A 21,521-nucleotide genomic window follows, 5' to 3' on the forward strand; every position below is an offset into this window, starting at 1 on the left:
CTTGAGTGCAAAATTTTTAAGTATCCAGATACTCCAGAGAGGACAGCTATATAAAGAGACCTAGAGAATTATTCATGGTTCACAGGTTAATTCCGTAATGGATTGTACAGATTTCTACACCTGGTTTTACAAAGTACATTATATCCCATATAGACACAATGCCATCTGGTAGACGAATGCTTATCTTCTGCCCCGCGATGAAGCAACAAGTGATCCCATAAGGCTCTTACTGGTAACTTTTTTCAAAAGGTGTACTTCTTGGCTAACCGCAACATGAAAGAGTTCTTGCTGAAGAAAGCAGAATGCACTCCAATTTTTCCTTATAGACCTCTCAATTTTTACAGAAACACTAGGATCATATTGCAATAAAAGGATCTTCCAGTAACACAAAGTTGACTGACACATTTTACTTTTACTTTCCAATGTATAAAATCTATTTTTGCATTTCCTCTTACAGAAATATGCCACAAGCAAGAAGCAATGGATTGAAAGCTAGGCACAATTCCTACCATATGAACTGAAGGTAAAGGGTAAAAACAAGGATGGCGAAATCTCAGCTAAAATGTTTTATATACAGCAAGGATTTTGCTACATTCCCTCTCCCATAGCCAGAACACTAAGCTAGTTATATTAACTAACAGACCTTTAAAACAAAAACAAAAGAAAAAAACCCAACACATCAACTTCAATCAGTGCACTTCCACCTGAGGAACAAAGCCTGAACATGGTAGGCAAAAAGGAAATTCCGTCTCGAGGAAAACACCATCTCCAATTTTCATATATCATGCATTAGAGATTCCTAGGACTGAACCGCTAATACTTGTATGCAGCTAAAAGCTTAGACATACTGTAAATGCATTATCTGCTGCAAGCAGGATATTGTCATATCAGGCTACTTGAAAACCTGAATCTGAATAGATGTTTAAACCAGCCTTCTTCCATAATCCATTTCGCATTTAAAACCAGTCCACAGTTGGATCAGTTCTTTTCAGCAAGGCAAAAGTTACAAGCTAGCAAATGTCATAGTGATGATTCTTCAGTCTTCATCTTTTTTGTTTGTCCATTTGAGCCGCGTTGCAGATCCTGCCTTTTCTTTTTCTGCTGCTGTAACCTTTCCTCCTTCCTCTGTAAGTAGGCAGCCATGTTATCAAATGAAGCCTTGTAGAGACTGCTGTAGTGGCTCTCTGCACCAACAAAACCTGCAAATGGGCAAAGCGAGAACACAAGACAAGTGTTAATTCCCTTGGGGGTCCCATCAGTTACTTCCTGTACTATAATTACAGACAGTGGAATTTCAACTAATTTACTGTGGTCCTATTCACTTTATTAAATATCAGCATTTACACTGTGATTAGTGCTGGTTAGCACCTGTTTAGCCTTCACACAGCCATGCACAGTCTCCATTTTTAGGCTAAAAACATTCACAGACACAAGCACCTGACACTGAAGCAAAGAGAGCACGCAGCTCTCCTTACATGTTGGACACTTGCAGACTTCAAGGCTTCTGTTTTTAAAATGACTGCTGTCACGACTTCTTGTTAGACATCTTATTCGAGTTGTTCCCCAAGACCTGCAAAGGGTATGCCTAATTGTGACTGGTCTCCTAGAGTATTAACCTAAAAGAAGCTCAAAGAAGTAGACTTCAAATAGCAATGTACTCATTTCTAAGTATTCACTCCAATGGTTTTAACTTTCTGTGAATTCTGCATAATGTTCATCACACCATCTCCAAGACTCCAAGCTTAGACAACTACTATCCCAAAAAACCTGATCAGGTTGTTTCTGTAGAACGACACTAGCTGGCTATGTCCACATTTCTAAAAATTGTTAAGGAGTGATACCTGACAAAGCCAGTTACCTCTAGTTCTTTTTATATTCCTACTTTTCCTGCTATCAAAAATTCTTGATCTTAAAGGGCCAATTTGCTAGGGTTTGGTCCTGAAGTTAGTGTGCTACTCCACAGTAGTGTACATACAGCATCCTCTCGTTTCTTCCAGCAATTTTCCCTTGCTGGCACTGAGCAAAGCATACACGTTTACTTTCAAAGATCTTGCACTCACATAGTAAACAATTTATTGGCCTCTGGCCCTGGGAGAAATTGCATGCTGTCAGTTTGAATACCCATGATAGTCTCTGCTTTATTGGTCTGCACTAAATCTTGATCTATCTTTCTCTGGGATCAGTTACAAGCAGAATGTCAAACTGTTCAACGTCTATTTCAAGATTGACCTACATGTCTTAAAACCTACAGAATCATCAATCAGGTTAAACAAGTTTATAAAGGGACAGCAGGAAGAAATTAAGACTGGGTTTAAACAATGTAATGATCACCTTTTTTAAAAGGAGTAACTACCTTTTCAAGCACTAATTATGCACCGGAATAAGTGCTCATCAAGTGAGCCTCTCCTTACTAATTAACAATAATAGACCCTGTCATCTGAGCAGTCCTCCCTTCCCAGCTGCAGATGCAGCTGGCTACCACATATCACAGTAATTTGTTACAGTGGCTAATTAAGCTCAGAACCTCTTCCCTTGCCTACTCTTTTTACTTCTCTATTGTTCATTTTCACTCACACCTCGTACTTCTAATTATCTGCCTGGCTGTAACTATCAAGTCAGCAACATCTACATGCAAACACTCTCCCTTCCAAAGGAGTACCTGACTTCCTCTTTGATTTCAAAGACTGTACCAGCTTAATGACAATTTAATGAACAACTTAATCACAGCTACACTCTAAGCCATCCAATACTAGACACTAAGAAGACTTTACATTAGACTGCAGATTCCTGCAACATTTCCATCTTTATGTATGGCCACCAAGAACAGACTAAAAGACCAATGGGGACTGTAACAACTTTTTTAAGGAAGGTTCCCAGTTTCCCAGCAAAGTACAGGAGAGAAACTTCAATTAATCAACTCTCAATACACAATGAGATACCCACTGGCATGTGCTGCAATCTTTCTCTGTCCTGCAGCCACCATAATTTCAGCTTCTAAGTAAAGTTGGGTGGTTTTTACTTAAAAAAATCCTAGAAGCATTGGGTGCTTCTGAACTAGTAAACCATGTACTACTTTTCTTTCAGAGACTAGAGGTGGGGCAGGAATCAAGAACAAAATGAACCAGCCCTGACAGCAAACAATTTCATCTGTGATACCATCCAGGGTCACACCCTCCAGCCACAGCAAACTCCACACAATCTGCCTTGCCACGGTGGACCTGAATGGCCCATCTTTACAGCAAAGCTGCTCCTCCCATGGCTATTCCATTCTTACTGTCTCCACTATACTTCTGATAAGAGTATCACTCCCAGTTAAAGAGACTAAACAAACAAACAACAGTATTCAATATCACAGCAGTAAGACAGACTCTGGCAGCTCAATCATAGGGTGTTTAGATACATCCCTGTGATAAGGTGTCTAGTAAAACAGTTAGAATGGTATAATTCAGATCTAAATGCCTACATCATTTTGTGGTAACAGTATCCTGAACACACTTAATGTACTACACTAACTGCCATACCAGATGGAGTGACGAAACTGAGAAAACTGAAAGATGAAGTAACTTCAACAGCCAGCTGAACAGACCTGAACTCTAATTCTGCTCCTAGATTCATGCTTTAGTTATAAAAACTGCATTTCCTGGGCCTTTAGGCCAAATTTCTCTACCTTCAAACACTGTCCAGTTGTCTTGAAGATATTTTGACATCTTCTGTAGTCCTTTGTCATCAGTTACAGCCTGGGAAGAGAAGGAATATTGTTTATTATTTCCAAAATATCATCTAATCTCATGCTTCATGGCACACAAAATTGCAACAGCTCTCAAATGAGTACAGTGAAAGGAGAGTAAGTGTAAGCCCCCCACAACCTCTTTTAGGCTCCTTTTTTCCAGGACTGCTATAGAACCCTGGCCTGAGATCACGTGTTCTGCTGGGGAAGCTTTGCAACTTGAAGGAAAAGAAAACAGATTCCCACTTACTAATCTGTGACGAAAAGGAATATCACAAGAAACACATAAGGGCCACAGAACATACTTGGAAATTTCATTTAAAATCACTTCACAGCTGTACCATAGTTAGCTGGGGACGTAAAAGGATAACAAGTGAGTTTCCAGTTGTTTAACAGGCTATTATAGAGAACTTGATAGCACATTACTCAAATTTGACTCCTGTTGTTCGTGGGAAAAAAAAATCCCCTTAATGCTCCCAGAATGCCTTGTCCCCCAAAGGATCCTTCAGAGGCAGGCACAGCGAAGGCTGTGTGGAAAGCATATCTGAGCAAACCAGAAAGGGATTTTGTTGTTTTGTGGTGTTTTTTTTAAATAATCAAGTGTAGCACAGACAATGGTTTGAAGTACTGAGTGCAACAGCTGACAACCACTCTGCTTGATCCTGCTATGGCAGATGTCAGCTTTACGAGAGAAGAGACTGGTATTCATCATAAGCTCTCAGTAGCTTTGCGTTATACACAGGTGAGAATAGAATGAGATGTGTACCCGTGCCTTCTATGCCATCTCAAGACACAAACAGAGAAATGTGCCATTTAGCTTTCATGGAACATAGTTTACTCATTTTTGCTATGGCCTCAAAGCAACACAAAACATTCAGGATGCTAGTGTAACAAAAGTATCTACCTTCCACTGATCATCACACGGTCTGTACAACTGAAGAGGAGCTTCATTGTCTTCCTGCAAAATCCAGAGATCTCCTGTTTCCTCAAATGCAATGTCCCAACCTTTATGTTTCAAAGAGATTTGCTGTCTGTAAACTAGCTGTTGGGCAATGGCATCAAGCTGAAAGATGTAGACTGTGGGAATACTTTTGAGAGGAAAAACTTAATTACCATTATTACCAAATCCACCTACAGCCATCACTTGCACAGCAAACTACAAACACCCACGCTAATTCCAAACAGAGCCAAAGCAAAGTCATTAGGAATTGCAAAAAATACTCTAGCGTTTCTAGTGCAGTTTGCTTACATGATCTGAGACAGAAGCTGTAAATACGTAACACATCAAACAGCTTTTCAAGTGTTATACGAAAGAAAAAGCGGTCAACACTGCCCTTTCTTTAAAAGAAAAGGTAGCAAATGGAATTTCGTAAGAATTACTAAAGATTTATATAAGGAGTGTTGCATCATAGCACACTGGCCTACAAGGCTTCACTTGATGGAATACGTAGCCAAGCACCAGTCAAAATAAAACAGGAAGGGAATTACATACCAGGGAGGGGAGGAGGGAATAAGAGGGACAGGAAATCTTGACACAGCTGAAGAACGGGACTCTGGCACTGCACTCATCTCCACCTCTCCCATCAGGACTCACTCCTCTAGCAGCCACAGCCTCTACGTGCAGAGCTTCCTAACCTCCCTCAGACAGGTCCCCAGTGTGCCAGGCAGGACACCATGGCTCCCTCCCGAGTGGCCTACCAGGTCCACGTGACAGCACTGTTCAGAAATGCTAGGCTGTGGAGTTAGAAATAAAAGCCTGACGCAGAGCGCAGCATGGCCCCTGGGCTAAGTGACACAGGCACAGCCCTCAGCTGACATGGCTTCTCCTTCCAGGGCCGCTCTGGATGCCCATGCAGAATGCATGACGGGGATCCTTGCTCTGGCCAAGAGCAAGTCCACTGAGGGGACAGATTACAGATTTCACTGTACAGGTAGCTCTGGCAATCTCTCCTTTTCCTGTTGGCAAGCTTTTGTCAGGAAGAACAGCTTCCTTAGCAGGCTTAAGGTGCTGTGGAAAGAGAGGGGAAGAGTGCTTGTCCATCCCCATAAGACATTTCCTTGCCAGCTGGATTTGTAAAGTTTCTCAGTGCTTAGGCCCTTCAGCTCCTGAGCACTCTCTCCTTACACAAACACAATTATCTGAACCTCCAAAATCAACGTAGGCTCTCCACAGTTTTAAACTGAAGCAACGCTGGGGTTTTCAACAGAATGGCCAAACCCATCTACAGGAGCAGAATATGCTAACAGAAGTTTGGCCGTTCTATCACCACAGCACCCTGAACAAAACTGGACCCAAAACACATGGGCGTCAGGCACAGCAATTCTGGGAGACATCCTGAGCACCAAGGAGGGCTCTCACACATCCTCGTCGTGTGTTTCCTCCTGTGATGGAAAGGCTTGCTAAAGTCTGCAAAATTTAACTAAGCCAGTTAACCCTTGCACGCAGACCAAGCACAATAAGGACTCAGAGGCTCCCTGTGAGGCTGCAGGCACACCTGGGACACTTGGAGATCCACAGTACCAAGTACTGCAGGCTAGGGGAAAGTTAGGACAGCCAGCAAGGAAAGCTGCTCTTGCCTTTGCAGGAGCCATGATGATTTTAGCCTTTTTTCCCCATTTACTCTTACCAGTCACATAGAATGGCAACATAACCACCTTGACAGCAGTAGGTTATTCTTGACACAGGGTATTTCTATTAAAAAAAGAAAAAGAAACATCCTTGTAAGTCAAGACCATTTATGGGCAGAAAATTCACATTCCATTTCACATCTCAGCCTTTAAAGTACAGAAGATGTCTTAATTTACAGCAAGTTAAGCAACATAATTACCTTTAAACTGCACCACTGTTTGCTGTTTTATGAAGTTTTCCACACTTCTCCCTTCACAGCCATCCAGAGATCAAATGCAAAGGTTTTAGTGAACTACTCTTAATAGACCAACTAACAGATGAAGGAAAAGTACACCACCTTCAGACATTCTCTCCTGCGATGCTAATGGCAAAAACATCGACATTAAGCCCGCTCAGCCAGGATATCACACTAGCAGCTCAGAGATTATAAACACAAGCCATTAGCTGCTGTTGCTGTTATGTTTGTTAAAAAAAAAAGAAGATAGTGAGGCACAGCTAATATCCTTGCTGTGATGCCTCTGTTTTCAACCTGCGTCTGGGTGAAGCCATACTGCTTAACAGAAAACATGCCTTGAAGAACAAGGCAAGACGGCCAGAGGCCATTTTCCTCATTAAGAAAAAAACCAAACAAAATCCTCGAACAAACTAAAAAAAAAAATTATAATCTCACACCCAACAGCAACAAAAAAACCCTACACAACATTCCCAATTTAGAAGATACATAGTTTTACCTGGGAGAGAATCGGAGAAATACCTTTGCCACACAAAACATACTACTTGAAATATACAAAAACTGATTTGAGGCTCCCTGAGTGGGAAGCGAGAGCTTGGGAGGAGCAGAGAAACTGCAATAAGATGCCCTAGGGTGCTTTTCCAAAAGTATCTGTTATGTAATGTGAAAGATGGAACAGCAAAGGCAAAAGGCTGGTTCTCAAGTATATTTTGTAAGTAGTTATAACACCAGCATTTCTGATTAATAAAAGCCTTCCTACTCGAGTTTTCCCTGGCATAAAGGAGATACTACATCTTCTTGACACCCTGCTGGCAGAACTCAGGTGCATCCTCAAGTCCTCTTTCCTTTTATCTACTTTCCAGCCTTCACCTCTTTCCCTGACATGACACTGGTCACTAGACAAACCATCTGGATCACCAGGTTCAGCTGAATTTGGGAGTAACCATGGGATTTTACCCTCTGAGCTACCAGCTGATGTATAGGCATTGTCAGGGTGCTTGTTTCCGAATTTTGCAATCAACATAGAAAAGCAAAACAAGCTGTACAGCTTCCAAACATTCAAGTCAGCAAGTTTAATACCAGAATTAACTATTTTGTCAGTGGTACATGACGCAACTACTAAAAGATAAACCAACAGTGGGAAAGATATTTAATAGTATAAATACATCTGAAAGCCAGGGTTACATAGTGCATCTCAAGCACATGAGAAAAAAAATTAAATCCGTTGTGTGATACAATCTCATGGAAGGAAGCAAGAACAACAGCATGCGCACACCTTTCACTCACGTATTCAGATGCCTGTATGCAAATATGAACAGAAGAGGAGCACTTTACAAAGAACATTATCAAAACGATGATGTGTTTCAGAGCTGTTGGGAACAGATGGGACTAATCTCTTGCTACTGTGCAGAAATACTAAGTTGTTAGTCCATATTTAGCATTGGGACCCAGGATCCCTGTTTCACACTGACATAAAAAATGCTTGCAGTTCCAAATACTGGGCAGGATGAGTGGGCTGAATCAGAAAGGTCCTCTGTAGCCAATAAATCTAAATGTAGTTATTGCAGTATGGAGCCATTTATACCACAGCTTTAGAGTAGAACTGACAGCTCCTGTTGCAAACCACCAGTGGGTTCTTTAGACATTTAAAGTAACAAGCCAAGATATACAGAAATATATATATAGAAACCCCAAACCTGTGATATTTACTTCTAATAACAAAGCGCTGCTTTTATGCCTGTCTCATGACAAACATGCAGGGCAAGTGCAGCGATGGGAAGTGCCCACCTACCTACACAGGAGTGCTTTGTCAGAGAGACAAAGGGTTCTGTGAACTTGAAGTATGCAGCAGCTCTCCCCGACCCTCACTGTGGGAGGGAGGAGAAGGCTTTTTTGATTTGAACCAAGTGTTATCCACAGCTGGACAGACCAAGAAATTGTATCTTCTTTGCAAGCTCTTTCCTTTACACATGCAGGTAAGTTAACAATCAGCAAAGTGATTACAAGACCTGGAGTAGTATCTTGTTCAAGGACAAGCCTATAAAATCAGTTAATTTAAAGACAAGCTACAGGAGCAGTCTGTGATAAACAGATGTTCAGTTGATACTCTCTGAACTTATTCAGCATTTATATGACACTGTTACCAGCCTGCCAACACCTTAAAATTAACTTTTGATGTCATCTGTGAGAAGAGGTGACCCTATGAAAAATTAATGTACCGGAGCACTGGGGTACAGTTGTGCAATTCTTGTTCTGGACTTTAAACAAGCTTCTGCTGTCAAGAGGATCAGATGAGGCGGAAGCTTTGAAGCAGGAAAAACATTTATATAGCACTATGAAATTAGAGAATTACTCCCATTCTAGTGAAAAAATGAACTGAGGATCTGCAACCCATCAGCTGAAACCAACGCTATACTGCTCAAAAACATTGCTACATTCCCAAAACACATATATTCATTATCTGCCAAGCAAAATAAGCCCATGTTTATGTGCTCACATGACCCATCATTACTGATAATTCCATTATCATTATTGTTATCCATTTTTCCATGCTTCAAGCTGTGTTTCAAGCTTCAGTGCATTCACAGTGGTTATCAATGATAAAAATGTAATGCAGAAGACAAGAAAACACACTTATCGATATCTGATCTTTGGTTGCTGGAGTCATCTGCAGACAGCTGCTAGTTACAACCGACAAAGTGCTGACTCAAGACATTGTTCCCTTAAATTCAGACTGTAAATGTTACAGTAGGTTTTGAAGTTGATCTTTGATACACCTGGATACATAGCATGACTAAAAACTACCACCAAACAACACCTCTGGCATTTCTAGCACTATGATGCCAGCAAAACACAAATCTCCTCCTTTGGTCCTGCTGGCCATTGAGACTGTAACTGTTCTGAAAGAAGCACGTACTGACAGCTGTGTAGCATACAGCACAAAAGTGGCAATGCACTGTATTAAGGTTTAAATCTGTCATTTATCTGTCTGTAATCACTGAGACACTGCCTGATCACCATTCCAAGTGTGCACAAACTCCAGAAGTCAACTGAGTCTTTGGCATCCCTCAAGCATTGTGCAAATTTAGTGTCACTGGAGACAGATTTTTAAAACCCCTGTAAGAGTGGGCAGTGAGCAGAATTTCACAGATTCAAGGAACAGGCCAGCCTGAGGCTTCCAAGACCACCATTAGGAGACACATACGGCAGTGGACAGAAGAACTGCAAAACACTGCAGGAATAGTTTATTAACTGTTGTGTTACATTTATTAACCCACAGTTTATGGATTTTCCCTGTCATTGCTTGCTTACACCGAGGTAAAGAAGCTAAACTGACACTCCTCAGTGAACGGGCACCCCAACTTTCTGCTGAGAGACTCCATCAGCACAGAGTATCCTATGGAAGGGACTTTATCAGGTGTGTGAGGAGGCAAGGCAAGTATTAACTAAACTATGTCCAAAAGCCTTCAAATACATTCTAAGAGAGTTGGAGATTATTTTTAAAATCAATTCTTGCTTGCAGCAACAAGGTTTTTTTCCTCTAACATTTGTTAGTTTATCCAATGCTATGATCAAAGTTTATTATAGCTTCATTTTTTTAAAAAATAATAATAGTTTGTAAGCAATGAAGTTAGAATACAGTGTGAGACCAAGCCCCATTAATTTATAGGCAAGCTATCTTTCTAAATGCTAAGCCAGTCTAAGCAAAAAGTAGCATTTTTAAAATTAATAATAGGATTCCTCACTTCACAGCTAGTTGCTTACTAGTCCTCAATGATCCAGTAAAGCTAGAAGGCAAACTATTTTAAAATAAAACCAATCTTCCCTCCAAAGGAAATGCCTTACAACATTGCTGTGGATGTGGATTTGATGGTTATCAAACCACAGTTTCAACAAAGCACTTGTTTCAACATTAGCTACTTTTGAACACAAAGAGAAAACACCTTAGCTATGAAGCTCCCCAAGCCACTTATTTCCAGAAGACTACATGCAGTAATTTTACAGGTTTGCCTCAGTCTTAATTCTCCTTTCTTCACTCAAATCCTGCTGCACCCAGACTCTAAGAGGATGCCCGCTAGATGGGCTTGTTGCCTAACTTGCTACACCCCTTTTTTGCTTGTGAAAAAAAGAAACAGCAGTAACAACTTCAAAGATTTCAAGTACTAGACTCAGTCTGAAATGAGCCAGGGACCTTGTGAATGTGTACCAGAGGTCTCTGGCTCAGGTGTACTTTCAAGTATACTTTCGAGTTCAGGAGCAGGTTAATATATGGATACTACTCTGAATTCCAAACCCAAGATTTCCAGTATCTAAGCTTTGAATGCTATGATCCAAGTGGCTGCCATCCTGGGCTTACCTACAAAGTTGCAAGTTATTACTCAACACAAAGAACAACTTACTGATGTCTTTCACACAGAAAAAACCTCAAGTTGTTGGGTCTGTACCTAGCAGCTTGGTCCTTCCATCAGTTATGCTCCCAGTTCAGTAACTGGGAATCCCACTAACAAAACAGGCCAGACGTATATGGACATCAAAGAATCTCTGACGGATGCCCGTGAATGGCTCCCGACTGCTGGGAGAGGCCAAGCACAACACACTGACTAACCAAAACCACAACAAAACACAAGGGAAGGGGACTTTCCAATTTAATTTCAGTCTGGATACAAATTCTGCAGTGGATTTGCCTCAAGAGCCATGCACAGCTGCTGGCTTCCCAGTCACCTAACAACTGGGAGGCAGCTGTGGACTTCAGAGAAAGCAGTTTAAAGATTCACATGAAAAACACACCCAGCAGGATGGGTGGTAAAATGAACAGCTCTTAAATGACTCAACGGATTAGCAGCCAGCTTAATATGACATACAAAGTAGGGACAAGTACAAGTGCTGTAACACTGCTATAAGGTCATATGTCAATTCATGTGACAAGAAAGAACAAAACCAGAGATCAAATACTACCAGAACCACTGCTCACGTCAGATTAGCATCCCGTTATCACAGCAGCACCCCAAACACACACATACGACAGCACTCACGTACAGGCTGCAAGCTAAGGAGAGCTGCTGAGGTATTCAGTTTTCATGTAGGACTTGGACATTTTAATTCTGGATACCGCCCAGCTTCAGACAACCCAAGCCCAGTGTTTTGACTCTGTGGGGTAGTACTATTGCAGGTGACTGCTTACAAATGTTACAACACTGCTCTTTGCTCAGATAAATTGCAACTGTAACACTTGAAATTCTAGGTATTTTATAAAAACCGGCGATTTTTTAGTTTTTTTCCAGTGTTACAAGGTATTTTCTGGCACCAAGACTCTCTGGCACCCGTGGTTTTGGTAACATTTTCACATGAAGGCTTTCTCCAGTGTGCAGAACTTGTATTTGGGAAGAATTAACAGTTTCATTTGGTTACTGCTTGGCACATTTATAAATGCACACAAGCACCTTCTATCTTTCCTGAAATCCCAGGCTATTGTAACAGCAACTCACAGGCCTCACATAACTTCTGAACCCACCGACAAAAGGGAAGCACTCCCAACAAAATGCAAACACCACGTTTGGGAGTCACAAGGATCAGGAAGATAGCAAAAGCATTGACACACACACAGGAGTACCTGGTCGGGTTTGGTTGTCTCAGGCCCACAGATGCTACTTAGATGACAGCAGTACACTTCTTCTCCACTTTTGTACTCCCAAAGCCTCAAAGTCAAGTCCTGGACAGAGGGAAGCGGACACAAGTCTATTACTAACAGCACCTCAGGCAAAGAGAAGCCATTCGTGGCCTTCAGCTAAATCCTATTTCCCTGGAGAGCTTCCCACAGAAGCTGCTAAACAGTCATTTAGTTAAGACCTCAAATTGCAGATAAAGCATTTTAATTAACACAATTTTTCCTCTCCATTCTAAATTATTCAATCATACTAACTTTAGTTCTCCTTCTGAAGTGGAAATCGGGTAGCTGGAGGAGGACATTTCAAGCCTAATTTCAAATAGCACAGTAATACATGTGCTCAGCATTTTAATGGCTATTCTTTCAAGTTGCCCTTCTCCACTCCTACTCTTGTTATCACCCAAATTCTTGCTTGCTTTAGTAACCTCCCAGAAAGAAGCTAAACACTTCTCTGGAAAAACAGAGTCATCCAAGAGCTAAGAATGAAATACAGCCACACGCAGCACTAACACTAGAGTTGCTAAGTATTAAAGGAACAAGAGACAAGAGCCTTAGGGAAGGCAAGAGCAGCAGCTGAAACCAAACACTAAGGATTACTATGATCTTCACATCTTCACAGAAAACAATTGTTTCCTATGTAGTTTTGGTAGTCTGGGAAACAAAGAATATTGTTTCCCTTATTATAGGCCAACTCCATCTACTCCCTTTGTACATGTCTGGCATGACAGCAGGATGCCATCAATTTCAGAAAAGGGCTGGGGGGAGGGAATGGATGGAACACTCACTTCTTCAGTCCTCATCCAAGCATTGTGAGGCACTGCACTGCAATCTCTACATAACATGCACTGGACATACTATGAGGACATACAGACAAGGATATAATCCAGAACAAGTCGCCCAGGGGAAAGCAAGTGGGAGGGTGTAGAAGGAACAATTTTCTCATATTAAAAGCTCTAAAAATATCTGTGATTCTAAGGCCATTCATTCTCAAGACACTCATTATCATGGCAGGGTATCATAATACTCATTTGCTTCAAAGTTGTTTAACAGTCCAACGATTAAAGTTTGTCTGTGCTCCAAAGCAAGAATTAACGATGAAGAAATACTGAGGACTTTGTGATTTCTCCATCCCAAAGATCTTAATAAGCAGCTAGCCGTGCTATAAACAGAGTAAATGGCTCTTAAGATTATCTAGTAATAGAATGGTTGAATACTGAAGAGAAAACGGAGAAAGGTGGGGGGGGAGGGAGAGAGAGGGCATGCTGTAAACCATGAGAGATGATGCTAAGTATTCCAAGGAACCTGAGGGAAAGACAAGCAAACAATGGCTTTAAAATCTGTATTTTTGAGAAATACTTTTCTGAAGAAATTGCAATACGTACCCCAGAAGCTGATAACAGTAGGTCAGGACAGTTGGGTATTACAAGTATTTTGTTCACAAACCTAAAGGGAAAGTAGTGAGAAGTTGAACTCTCTTGCATGACACTGGTCTTTAAACACACACAGTAAGAGAAAACACCAATTTTAAAAGTAACTCTAAAATAAACAAACAGATTATCGACATCAAGCTAATTGGGAGGGAGAAAAAAAATATGTCTACAGTACTTCATATATGCTACACAAACTACTTTCTACTTAATAGGAAAAAAATATTTCCCCATCTGCACTCAAGGAATTCTATCGACTTTCTCCCGACTGTGAGCTTTGCCATTTAGACCAAGAAAATACCAATGGAGATAGATTTACTTGGGTAGCACATTGCCCTTTCTCAACTCATGACACACATTTAAAACATAAATCAACAGATGCTTTTAAAACACAGCAACAACAATGAATCAGCTTTCAGAGTACCACATCTCTCCCATCACAGCTGGAGACCATTCAAAAGCAATCTTTACAGATTTTTAAAACAAGAATGTGACAATTTACCACCAGTGTCTACATTCAGCCAGAAACCTTATTTTTCAGAAATATGTAATACTGCTGTGTCTACTGTGACTTGCCTTTGCTGAGTAACAAGGACCTGAACTTCTGGAATTCGTTAATTAACTTAATGCTCAGCAACTTAAAACACAGTGACCTGAGCAGAACATTACCTGAGTGGGACAGTCTTGCTTTAAAATGGGCATAATATTAAGGCCATTAAAAAAATAAAGAGGAAAAATAAATAGAAGGAAGAGATTTGGCCACTGTAATACAAACTTCCATGACAAAGCGGTAATGGCAGATCCAGCAAGAGTCACCACGCACCTCACTGAAAGAAGATCCAGGAGTGTGAAACAAGACAGCAATTACAGCTGCTTTATGTAAACCTTTGCTCATTCATTCCTAATTTAAATATTGCATTTTTAAATATATTTCAATTAATTTACACTAAGTGCCTTTCCACTCTGCAGCCACTAATGAACTCTTTGTGCAGACAAAACAGCCCCCGTTTAGAAGAGTCTTTCTGACGATCAAATTCTATTCATTAGAAAGTACAACTGTGTACACAGTAGGTGGAAACACCAGACACGGCTCTGTAAATATGCTATAGAAACCGGCCTGATCAAAGACTACTTAGATCTTTAACTTCAGTAGTCTCTTGCTTTTATACTATGCCAATTCTCCACAGATTAGACTACCAAATGATGTTTATTAAAATCAGACTGACACTCCAAATTAATCCATGTCCTAAACGCTCCATTGAAACACCTTGGTGGGCAAGTGTAGATAGGTTTGCTACCCATATCTCAAGTTCCCCAGTCAGAGAGTCTTTAACTCCTGTTTCTGATACAGTGAGTTGACTGCACCGTGTTGCATCATCTTATGGAAGAACACGCCTGGAAGGGCATCATTAACCCCAAGTAACTCAAAGACAGACAAGCAGAATTACGTGCATTCTCCACCCTACGCAGGGTCACATCTTCGCTGCTATCTTGTCACTGGGGACTTCAAAATGTAGCAGCAGCCACACAAAAAAAAAACCCCAAACTTGCACAACCCCCCTACCCTACTCAAAAACCCTAATAACCAGCAACAACAAAAAAAACTCCAAAAGTCCACAAAACCATGTGGAGATAGAAGGCAAAGTGAACAGACTTTGAAAATACCACAACTGATAGACATTTCTCTCTACATTTTGCTGCTTTAAAAGTCTTTTAAAAGTCTATTTGCCATCTGAGTCTTTTTCACGGTAAAATGACTGCTGAGAAGTAAAGGGAAAATACAGTCCCCTCCTGTAGGCTGAACAGGAAGTCCAGATCGACTGGCTAGAAAAAAACCTTACTCCTATAGCAAAACAAGTACCTGTCTCCTAGCAAGTCAGAGCACATCTGAACCACATCCACACAGCTAGCAGGCTGATTTGCTGCCCTCTACTCTTCAGATCCCTGGGAATAGAAGGACCTTCACTTCAGGATGGAAGAGAAAGGAAAGGAAGGGAAAGGAAGGAACATCCTTCCTGTTTTTATGCAGAGCGAACCCTGAATTTTACTAGGCTTAGTAACACAGCAGCAACACATTATCTTTCTACAGGGATATCCCCTACAATCCACCTTCTGCAGATCCTTCTACCTACCTAAGTATTCTTCCCCACAGCAATAAAACCAATCTCAAGAAAAACACCAAGTCCCTTTTCTCAGCTACCAGAAAGGCCAGGTAACTACATTAAGAAGCGTGATTCCTTGAATCTATTTTATGCAGCCATTCTGCAGCCTCTAGTTCACTGCAGTCTAATGTCCAGGCAGAAAGAGTGTATCTTACTGATACAGCCAGGTTTCTTTTGTATTACCACAGAGCCTCCAAGTCTGAGCTCTGCATTGAGACGGCATTAGATCAACATCTGCCCATGCTAATCACTAAGACCTCCCTTCCTAAGACTAAGGGGGGCTCCATCTTGAACTAACAATCTCCAGACTCTGCAGTCTCTTGTGGCCAGGAGGTCCAGGGAGGCAATTCTGCCCCTCTACTCTGGTGAGACCCCACCTGCAGTACTATGTCCAGCTTTGAGGTCCTCAGTACAGGAAAGGCATGGACTTGTTGAAGCAGGTCCAGAGTTGGGCCACAAAAATGATCAGAGGGCTGGAGCACCTCTGCTATAAGGACAGGCTGAGACAGCTGAGGTCATTCAGCCTGGAGAAAACTCTGGGGAGACCTTACTGCAGCCCTTCAATACTTAAAGGGGGCTTATTAGAAAGATGGGGACAGACTTTTAAATAGGGTCTGTTGCAATAGGACAAGGGGTAATGGTTTTAAACTAAAAGAGGGTAGATTCAGACTAGAAAGAAGAAAGAATTTTTTTTTTTATAGTGAGGGTGGTGAAACAGTGGAGCAGATTGTCCAGAGAGGTGGTAGATGCCCCATCCCTGGCAACATTCAAGGTCAAGTTGGACAGGGCTCTGAGCAACCTAAACTAGTTTAAGATGTCCCTGCTCATTGCAAGAGGGTTGGACTATATGACTTTTAAAAGTAATTTCCAACTCAACACATTCTACAATTCTAATACAGACTTAGCTGTTAATCTACTATGACTAGAAGAGACAATCATTTCATCCACTGAGACACAGGGAAGAGCTGCACACAATAACTTTTGCACACAACGAACTTACTCTGTGTGTCCCAAACAGTAAGATACAATATTATAAGGAGCCTTTGCCAAGCTGACTCTGATCTTCTCATCTCTGTCTGCAGTTAGGATATACCGGTCATCAGGACTCAGTGCCTGTTGGTAAAGGGAGAGTTTAAGTGCCCGGCGGTTCAATGCTTGTTTTAATATAATTCTTTCTAACCAGGAGAAAAAAAGATAAGCAGTAAACTGTCTGCTGCTCCTGATTCTCAATGACAGGCGCAGCTATTAAGCCATGCTTTTCCACCAAAAACAGAAGCATACATCTTTATGACAGTAACTTTGGCTAAGACAAGCGACACTGACTACCAGGTCCAGTGAAATCCACTGAGCTCCAACACTACAGGCAAACGTCCCACTGAGTGTTAAAAAGAGAAACTTATCACATTGAAGAACCCAACTGACATGACAGACTAGGTGAATTCTCATATACATTCTATCACTAAGTCTTCTGTGACTGTAACATGAAGCCTTCTTAAACACACACACTTCCCCAATAGGAAACCCTTTGGTAAGCTTTTTTCCTTACCAAACTCTGCAGGAAGAAATCCCGACCACGTATTTCATTTATATAAAAAACAGAAATCCCAAACCTAGGACAAGAGCAACAATGAAAGACCCAAACACAAGCAGGAACGCAGGTTTGTACACTAACTACAAGGAGACATGTACTTACAACATCCAACAGCAGAGACAAGTGACCTAGCTCAAGTTTTCCATCTGCTTGGGGTTCAGTTATTGAGTAAGAATAGACATCACCAGACTTGTCTGCAACCAGAATCTTATCTTCTGCAGCTGTAATAACCAGGGAAGTGCATCTCCTGTTCACAGACCTGAAAGAAAAACAGCACAGTTTGAACAGCTCTGGATGGCAGCTTCAGCAAATCTGGATTCAGACCCGGTTAAACAGGCCAACAGACTGGACAAAAAGCTCTCAGACGCAGTATCCTTGAAATGGCAGTAATGAGAATAATGTTAAGGGAAGGTATGGGGCTGAAATAGCACTTTTGAGACCTATTAAAAGACTAAACTATGTAATAGCAAACACCTGGGGGGGTGACAGAAAAAAAAGAGACCATTAAAGCTGCATGCCTGCATTTTGCTTAGGTGCTTTCTCAACTGAGCATTTTACCTAGGCAGCCTGCCAGTACTCTATAAAGAAAGCGAGCAGACTTTTTTGAACTCTCCATAATAAAAATACAAGTTAAACATGCAGAAAAGAGAAGACAAGGTAGGAGTTCTCCTAGTAAAAGCCCTTTGCAACAACACATCTGAAAACTGTGTGGAAACTACTCCTCCATTTACCACTTCTTACTGTAAAAGGAAGCCCTTACTTGTGAACCTCAAGGACTCTTCCTCCTCACAGCCAGAGTCAGAGCACCACAGTCTTAGGGTACCTTGTCCAGGCAAAGCCCTGAACTTGAATTCTGACTGTGCCTCATCATCTGCCAGTATCTTATAGTTCCAGTTGCTATTGCAGCAGGTAACAGTTTTCTTGCACCTTTTCAGATAAATGTAAGGACCATATATGTGAGAAAACCAAGTTTTAGGAAAGGTTTAATCACTTATTCTGGAAAATGCTTCTGCAACTTAACAGCTATTGTTACTGCTGTTATTCTTTTCTTTCCAAACCCCTCTATGTCCTGTGTGTTAACAAACGACTAGGGTCACCAGGGATCATAAGGAATGGACATTTCTATTCACCCGCTCTCAAATTTGGTGATCATCTGGAGGCAAAAGAACAATACACTGTATTTATGGTAGGAATCAGAAAATCTAATATTTTTTAGTGGCTGTTTAAAGGAACACCGTAACAATGGAAAAATGTATAGAACAGAATGCCTACTAACACACTGCAGGCTCAGGCAGCAGAGTTTCAAAATAGGTTACCTTGCCAAGAAGAAAAAGTCGTGGTCCAAGTTCATTGTACTGCCTTTGATCTTACAACACAAAAAGTCAATAGTTCCCCTTGTCTGAAATAAGCTGACTACAAAAGATAGCACCACATGAAAACTTTTATATAGCTTGCCACAGAACACCAGCGCAAGTTACATAGCTCAACTCTAGCATTCTTTTTTTCATGCAGAGGCCCTTTTGCCTGCATTCCCGGTTTCCTAATAGCAGGTAGTGACATTCCCAAAAAATCCAGCTGTGGTCCTACCTGATCTTTTAGCAGAAACATGAAATATCAAACAATTACCCCATGGCATATTATGGGCAAGATATACAGGGATGACAGAATGCAGAATGAACAGAATTCACCATTTCTGGTTTTGTTGGTGATTACTTACTCACGATAACATTGGTTAAAGGTCCATCATGTACCCTACGCACACAGCCAGGCAGACAGAGACTCTATTTTGTTTTGCAACCAGGGCCTCACCATTTGTCAGAGACCACCAGAAACAGAGATGTCATACGCTGAGGTACTTTCTCAGGAAGTCCTTCATGGTACTCTTTTTTTTTTTTTTTTTCTCCACAAACAGTAGTCACAAGCAGCAGCAGCAAACCTGTAACTGGAGGACCTCTGGTGGACAGCTACAGACTGTTTTCTCAAGAGGACCGTACAGCAGAACGGAAACAGTTGGCACCACCTCTAAAGATCTGCTTTTAAGAGAATTCACAAATTCCTCAAAACATCTTCTCCAAATCAAGAGAAGCAGACAGTGCACTCGCTGAACTACTCAGTATTACTCTTGCAAGCCCAACCTTACCATTCCCTAGGAGTAGGTAAAGTTTCAGTTCTTAAGGACATAAATACTATCTTCTGGAATAAGAAAACAGATTATCCTTTCATCAGCCAATGATATAAACAGGAAGCTTAGTGACAACAAATGGCAACATCCCAAGCACTACTATTTTATAGTTCTAAATGAATCAGCCATATCTCCATAACAAAGTGACACACAACATCCTGCTTCCTTACCTGATGCTAACACATTCCCAGGAAGGCTTCGTATGGAACAGAATCAGATGTTTGCTGTCATCTGTCAAGGCAAAATAATCTCCTGATGGGGAGAAGGCAAAAGCCAGGATGTCATCACTTCCTTTACCTGTAAGTTTTCCATCCTGCCTAATAGAGAGAAGGAAAACAACAGTTCACAACCTGAGAGTTCCTGAAATCCTTAAGAAAGATGGCTGTTCTCACACCACCAAGGGGGAGCATGAAGAACAAAGTACAACAATTTGTGTATTTGTGCTTAAAATGCTGAGCCAACTTGAACATTAATGCAAAGAGAAAAGCTAAGAAAAAGGAAACTGATATAAGGTCTAAGTCTGAATTTACCTGCTTAAAAAAAACTACAAAAAACCCAAAAAACGCTAGGGTTTGTGCTAGCAGATCTTGATACAAATTTAGGAGAAAACAGAAAAATTAGCTACAGGTAAAACAATACCCAGTGGTAGAATATAAACTAAGAAAAATACTTTTTCAAGTTTTGAAATCTCATGACTTGGAGAACAGACCTGAAGGAGGAGTTATGTAACTGGTTTATATCTTTTTTTCTGTCTTAGATGACCTAGTAAACAATGCAGCATTCTCTGTAGATGTCTTGACCAAGAAGAGTCCTACAGAATCACTGATTGTACTACTGGTGTTTCTCTAAAAACTTGTAGTCTCCCCTCTGGGACGAAACAGAAAAAAAAAATACATATATATATATATTTATATATATATCCACTAGGGTTAGCAAAACCAAACTAGCCATCACCTGATCAAGAAATCATCCCATGTCTTTCTTTTATTATCGTCATTACCACATAACCTTCGGAGGAGATGCTCCCTCTAGGAAAACAGCAGATTTTCTCACCCTTTATTTCCTAAGGTTGTCTTCTCCACATTGCTGCAATCGTACACGAAGAGACCATCATCACTGTGAATAAAAACCAACGAACTAAAACCACTAGAACGACCATAAGCTTAACTACAAAGAGCTCAACTCCTTTGTAACATGCTATTTCGTGGTCACTTGCAGCACCGCCAAAACCTTGAGGCCCCCCCTGCCAAACGGGCTCCCAAAGCGCCACAGGAGCATCGCAAGTTTACACCTGCCAAACCAAATCGTCACCTGCTGGCAACGTAACCGTGATTTCTGCACATTTTACTCGTCAGACCCGCTGTGCTTGTCACTAGCACTTACCCCGCTGTTCACATACCAGCGGCGCGCACCTGGTGGCGCGCAATGGTGCCAGAACACCGGCAGGACTAGAACGCTGAGGAACGCCATTTCGGTAACGGCGGGTGCCGAAGGGGCGCCTGAAGGCTGCGCTCGGCCGCCACGGCGCTCCCGACAGGCGGGCACAGGCCGGGGCTGCTGCCGCTCCCGCCCCCCGCCCCCGGCCAGCAGCGGGGCAGCCTCTGCCGCTCGGATCGCCCCGGCCCCGCTCGCCCCGGCCCCGCCGGCGAGACAGGCCCCACCCCACAGCCGCGCCGCCCAGCACTGACCCGGGCTCCTTGTACCGCGCCGCCAGGAGCCGCCCGCCGCCGCTGGCGGCCATGAGCGCCCCGCGGAGCGCCAGCGCCGGCCCAGGCCCGGGCCCGGGGCTGCGCCCCCCACCGCCGCCGCCCTCCATGCGTCAACGGCTCCACGTGCCGCCGCGGCGGGCGCAGGGCACGGGCGTCACGGCACGGGGCAATGACGTGTGGCCGTGCTGCGCCTGCGC

At 42.0% G+C, this 21,521-nt stretch overlaps 1 protein-coding gene across 1 annotated transcript; it reads right to left on the minus strand.

Moving 5' to 3' along the window:
* Nucleotides 1-392: 392 nt before the first annotated feature.
* Nucleotides 393-21,486, minus strand: WDR4 (WDR4 tRNA N7-guanosine methyltransferase non-catalytic subunit). Its single transcript, XM_080376751.1, has 11 exons — nucleotides 21,304-21,486; nucleotides 20,669-20,731; nucleotides 19,786-19,932; nucleotides 17,536-17,692; nucleotides 16,843-16,955; nucleotides 13,636-13,696; nucleotides 12,200-12,298; nucleotides 6,355-6,419; nucleotides 4,632-4,815; nucleotides 3,668-3,737; nucleotides 393-1,199 (listed from the first exon to the last, which is right to left on the minus strand). The coding sequence occupies exons 1-11, from the start codon at nucleotides 21,429-21,431 to the stop codon at nucleotides 1,021-1,023; spliced, it is 1,266 nt and encodes a 421-aa protein (XP_080232877.1). The 5' UTR covers nucleotides 21,432-21,486; the 3' UTR covers nucleotides 393-1,020.
* Nucleotides 21,487-21,521: the final 35 nt, after the last annotated feature.

This window comes from Falco punctatus (genome assembly GCF_963210335.1).
Source record: "Falco punctatus genome assembly, chromosome: 2".
Taxonomy (NCBI): Eukaryota; Metazoa; Chordata; class Aves; order Falconiformes; family Falconidae; genus Falco; species Falco punctatus.

Excerpts from the sequence above, each read along its gene's own strand:
- WDR4 (XM_080376751.1), bottom strand. The coding sequence starts at position 21,431 with ATGGAGGGCGGCGGCGGTGGGGGGCGCAGCCCCGGGCCCGGGCCTGGG. Across the intron at positions 13,697-16,842 it reads TACTGTTTGGGACACACAGA|GTTTGTGAACAAAATACTTG; the intron begins GTAAGTTCGTTG and ends CTTTCCCTTTAG. Across the intron at positions 4,816-6,354 it reads GTTGCCATTCTATGTGACTG|TATTCCCACAGTCTACATCT; the intron begins GTAAGAGTAAAT and ends TCCTCTCAAAAG.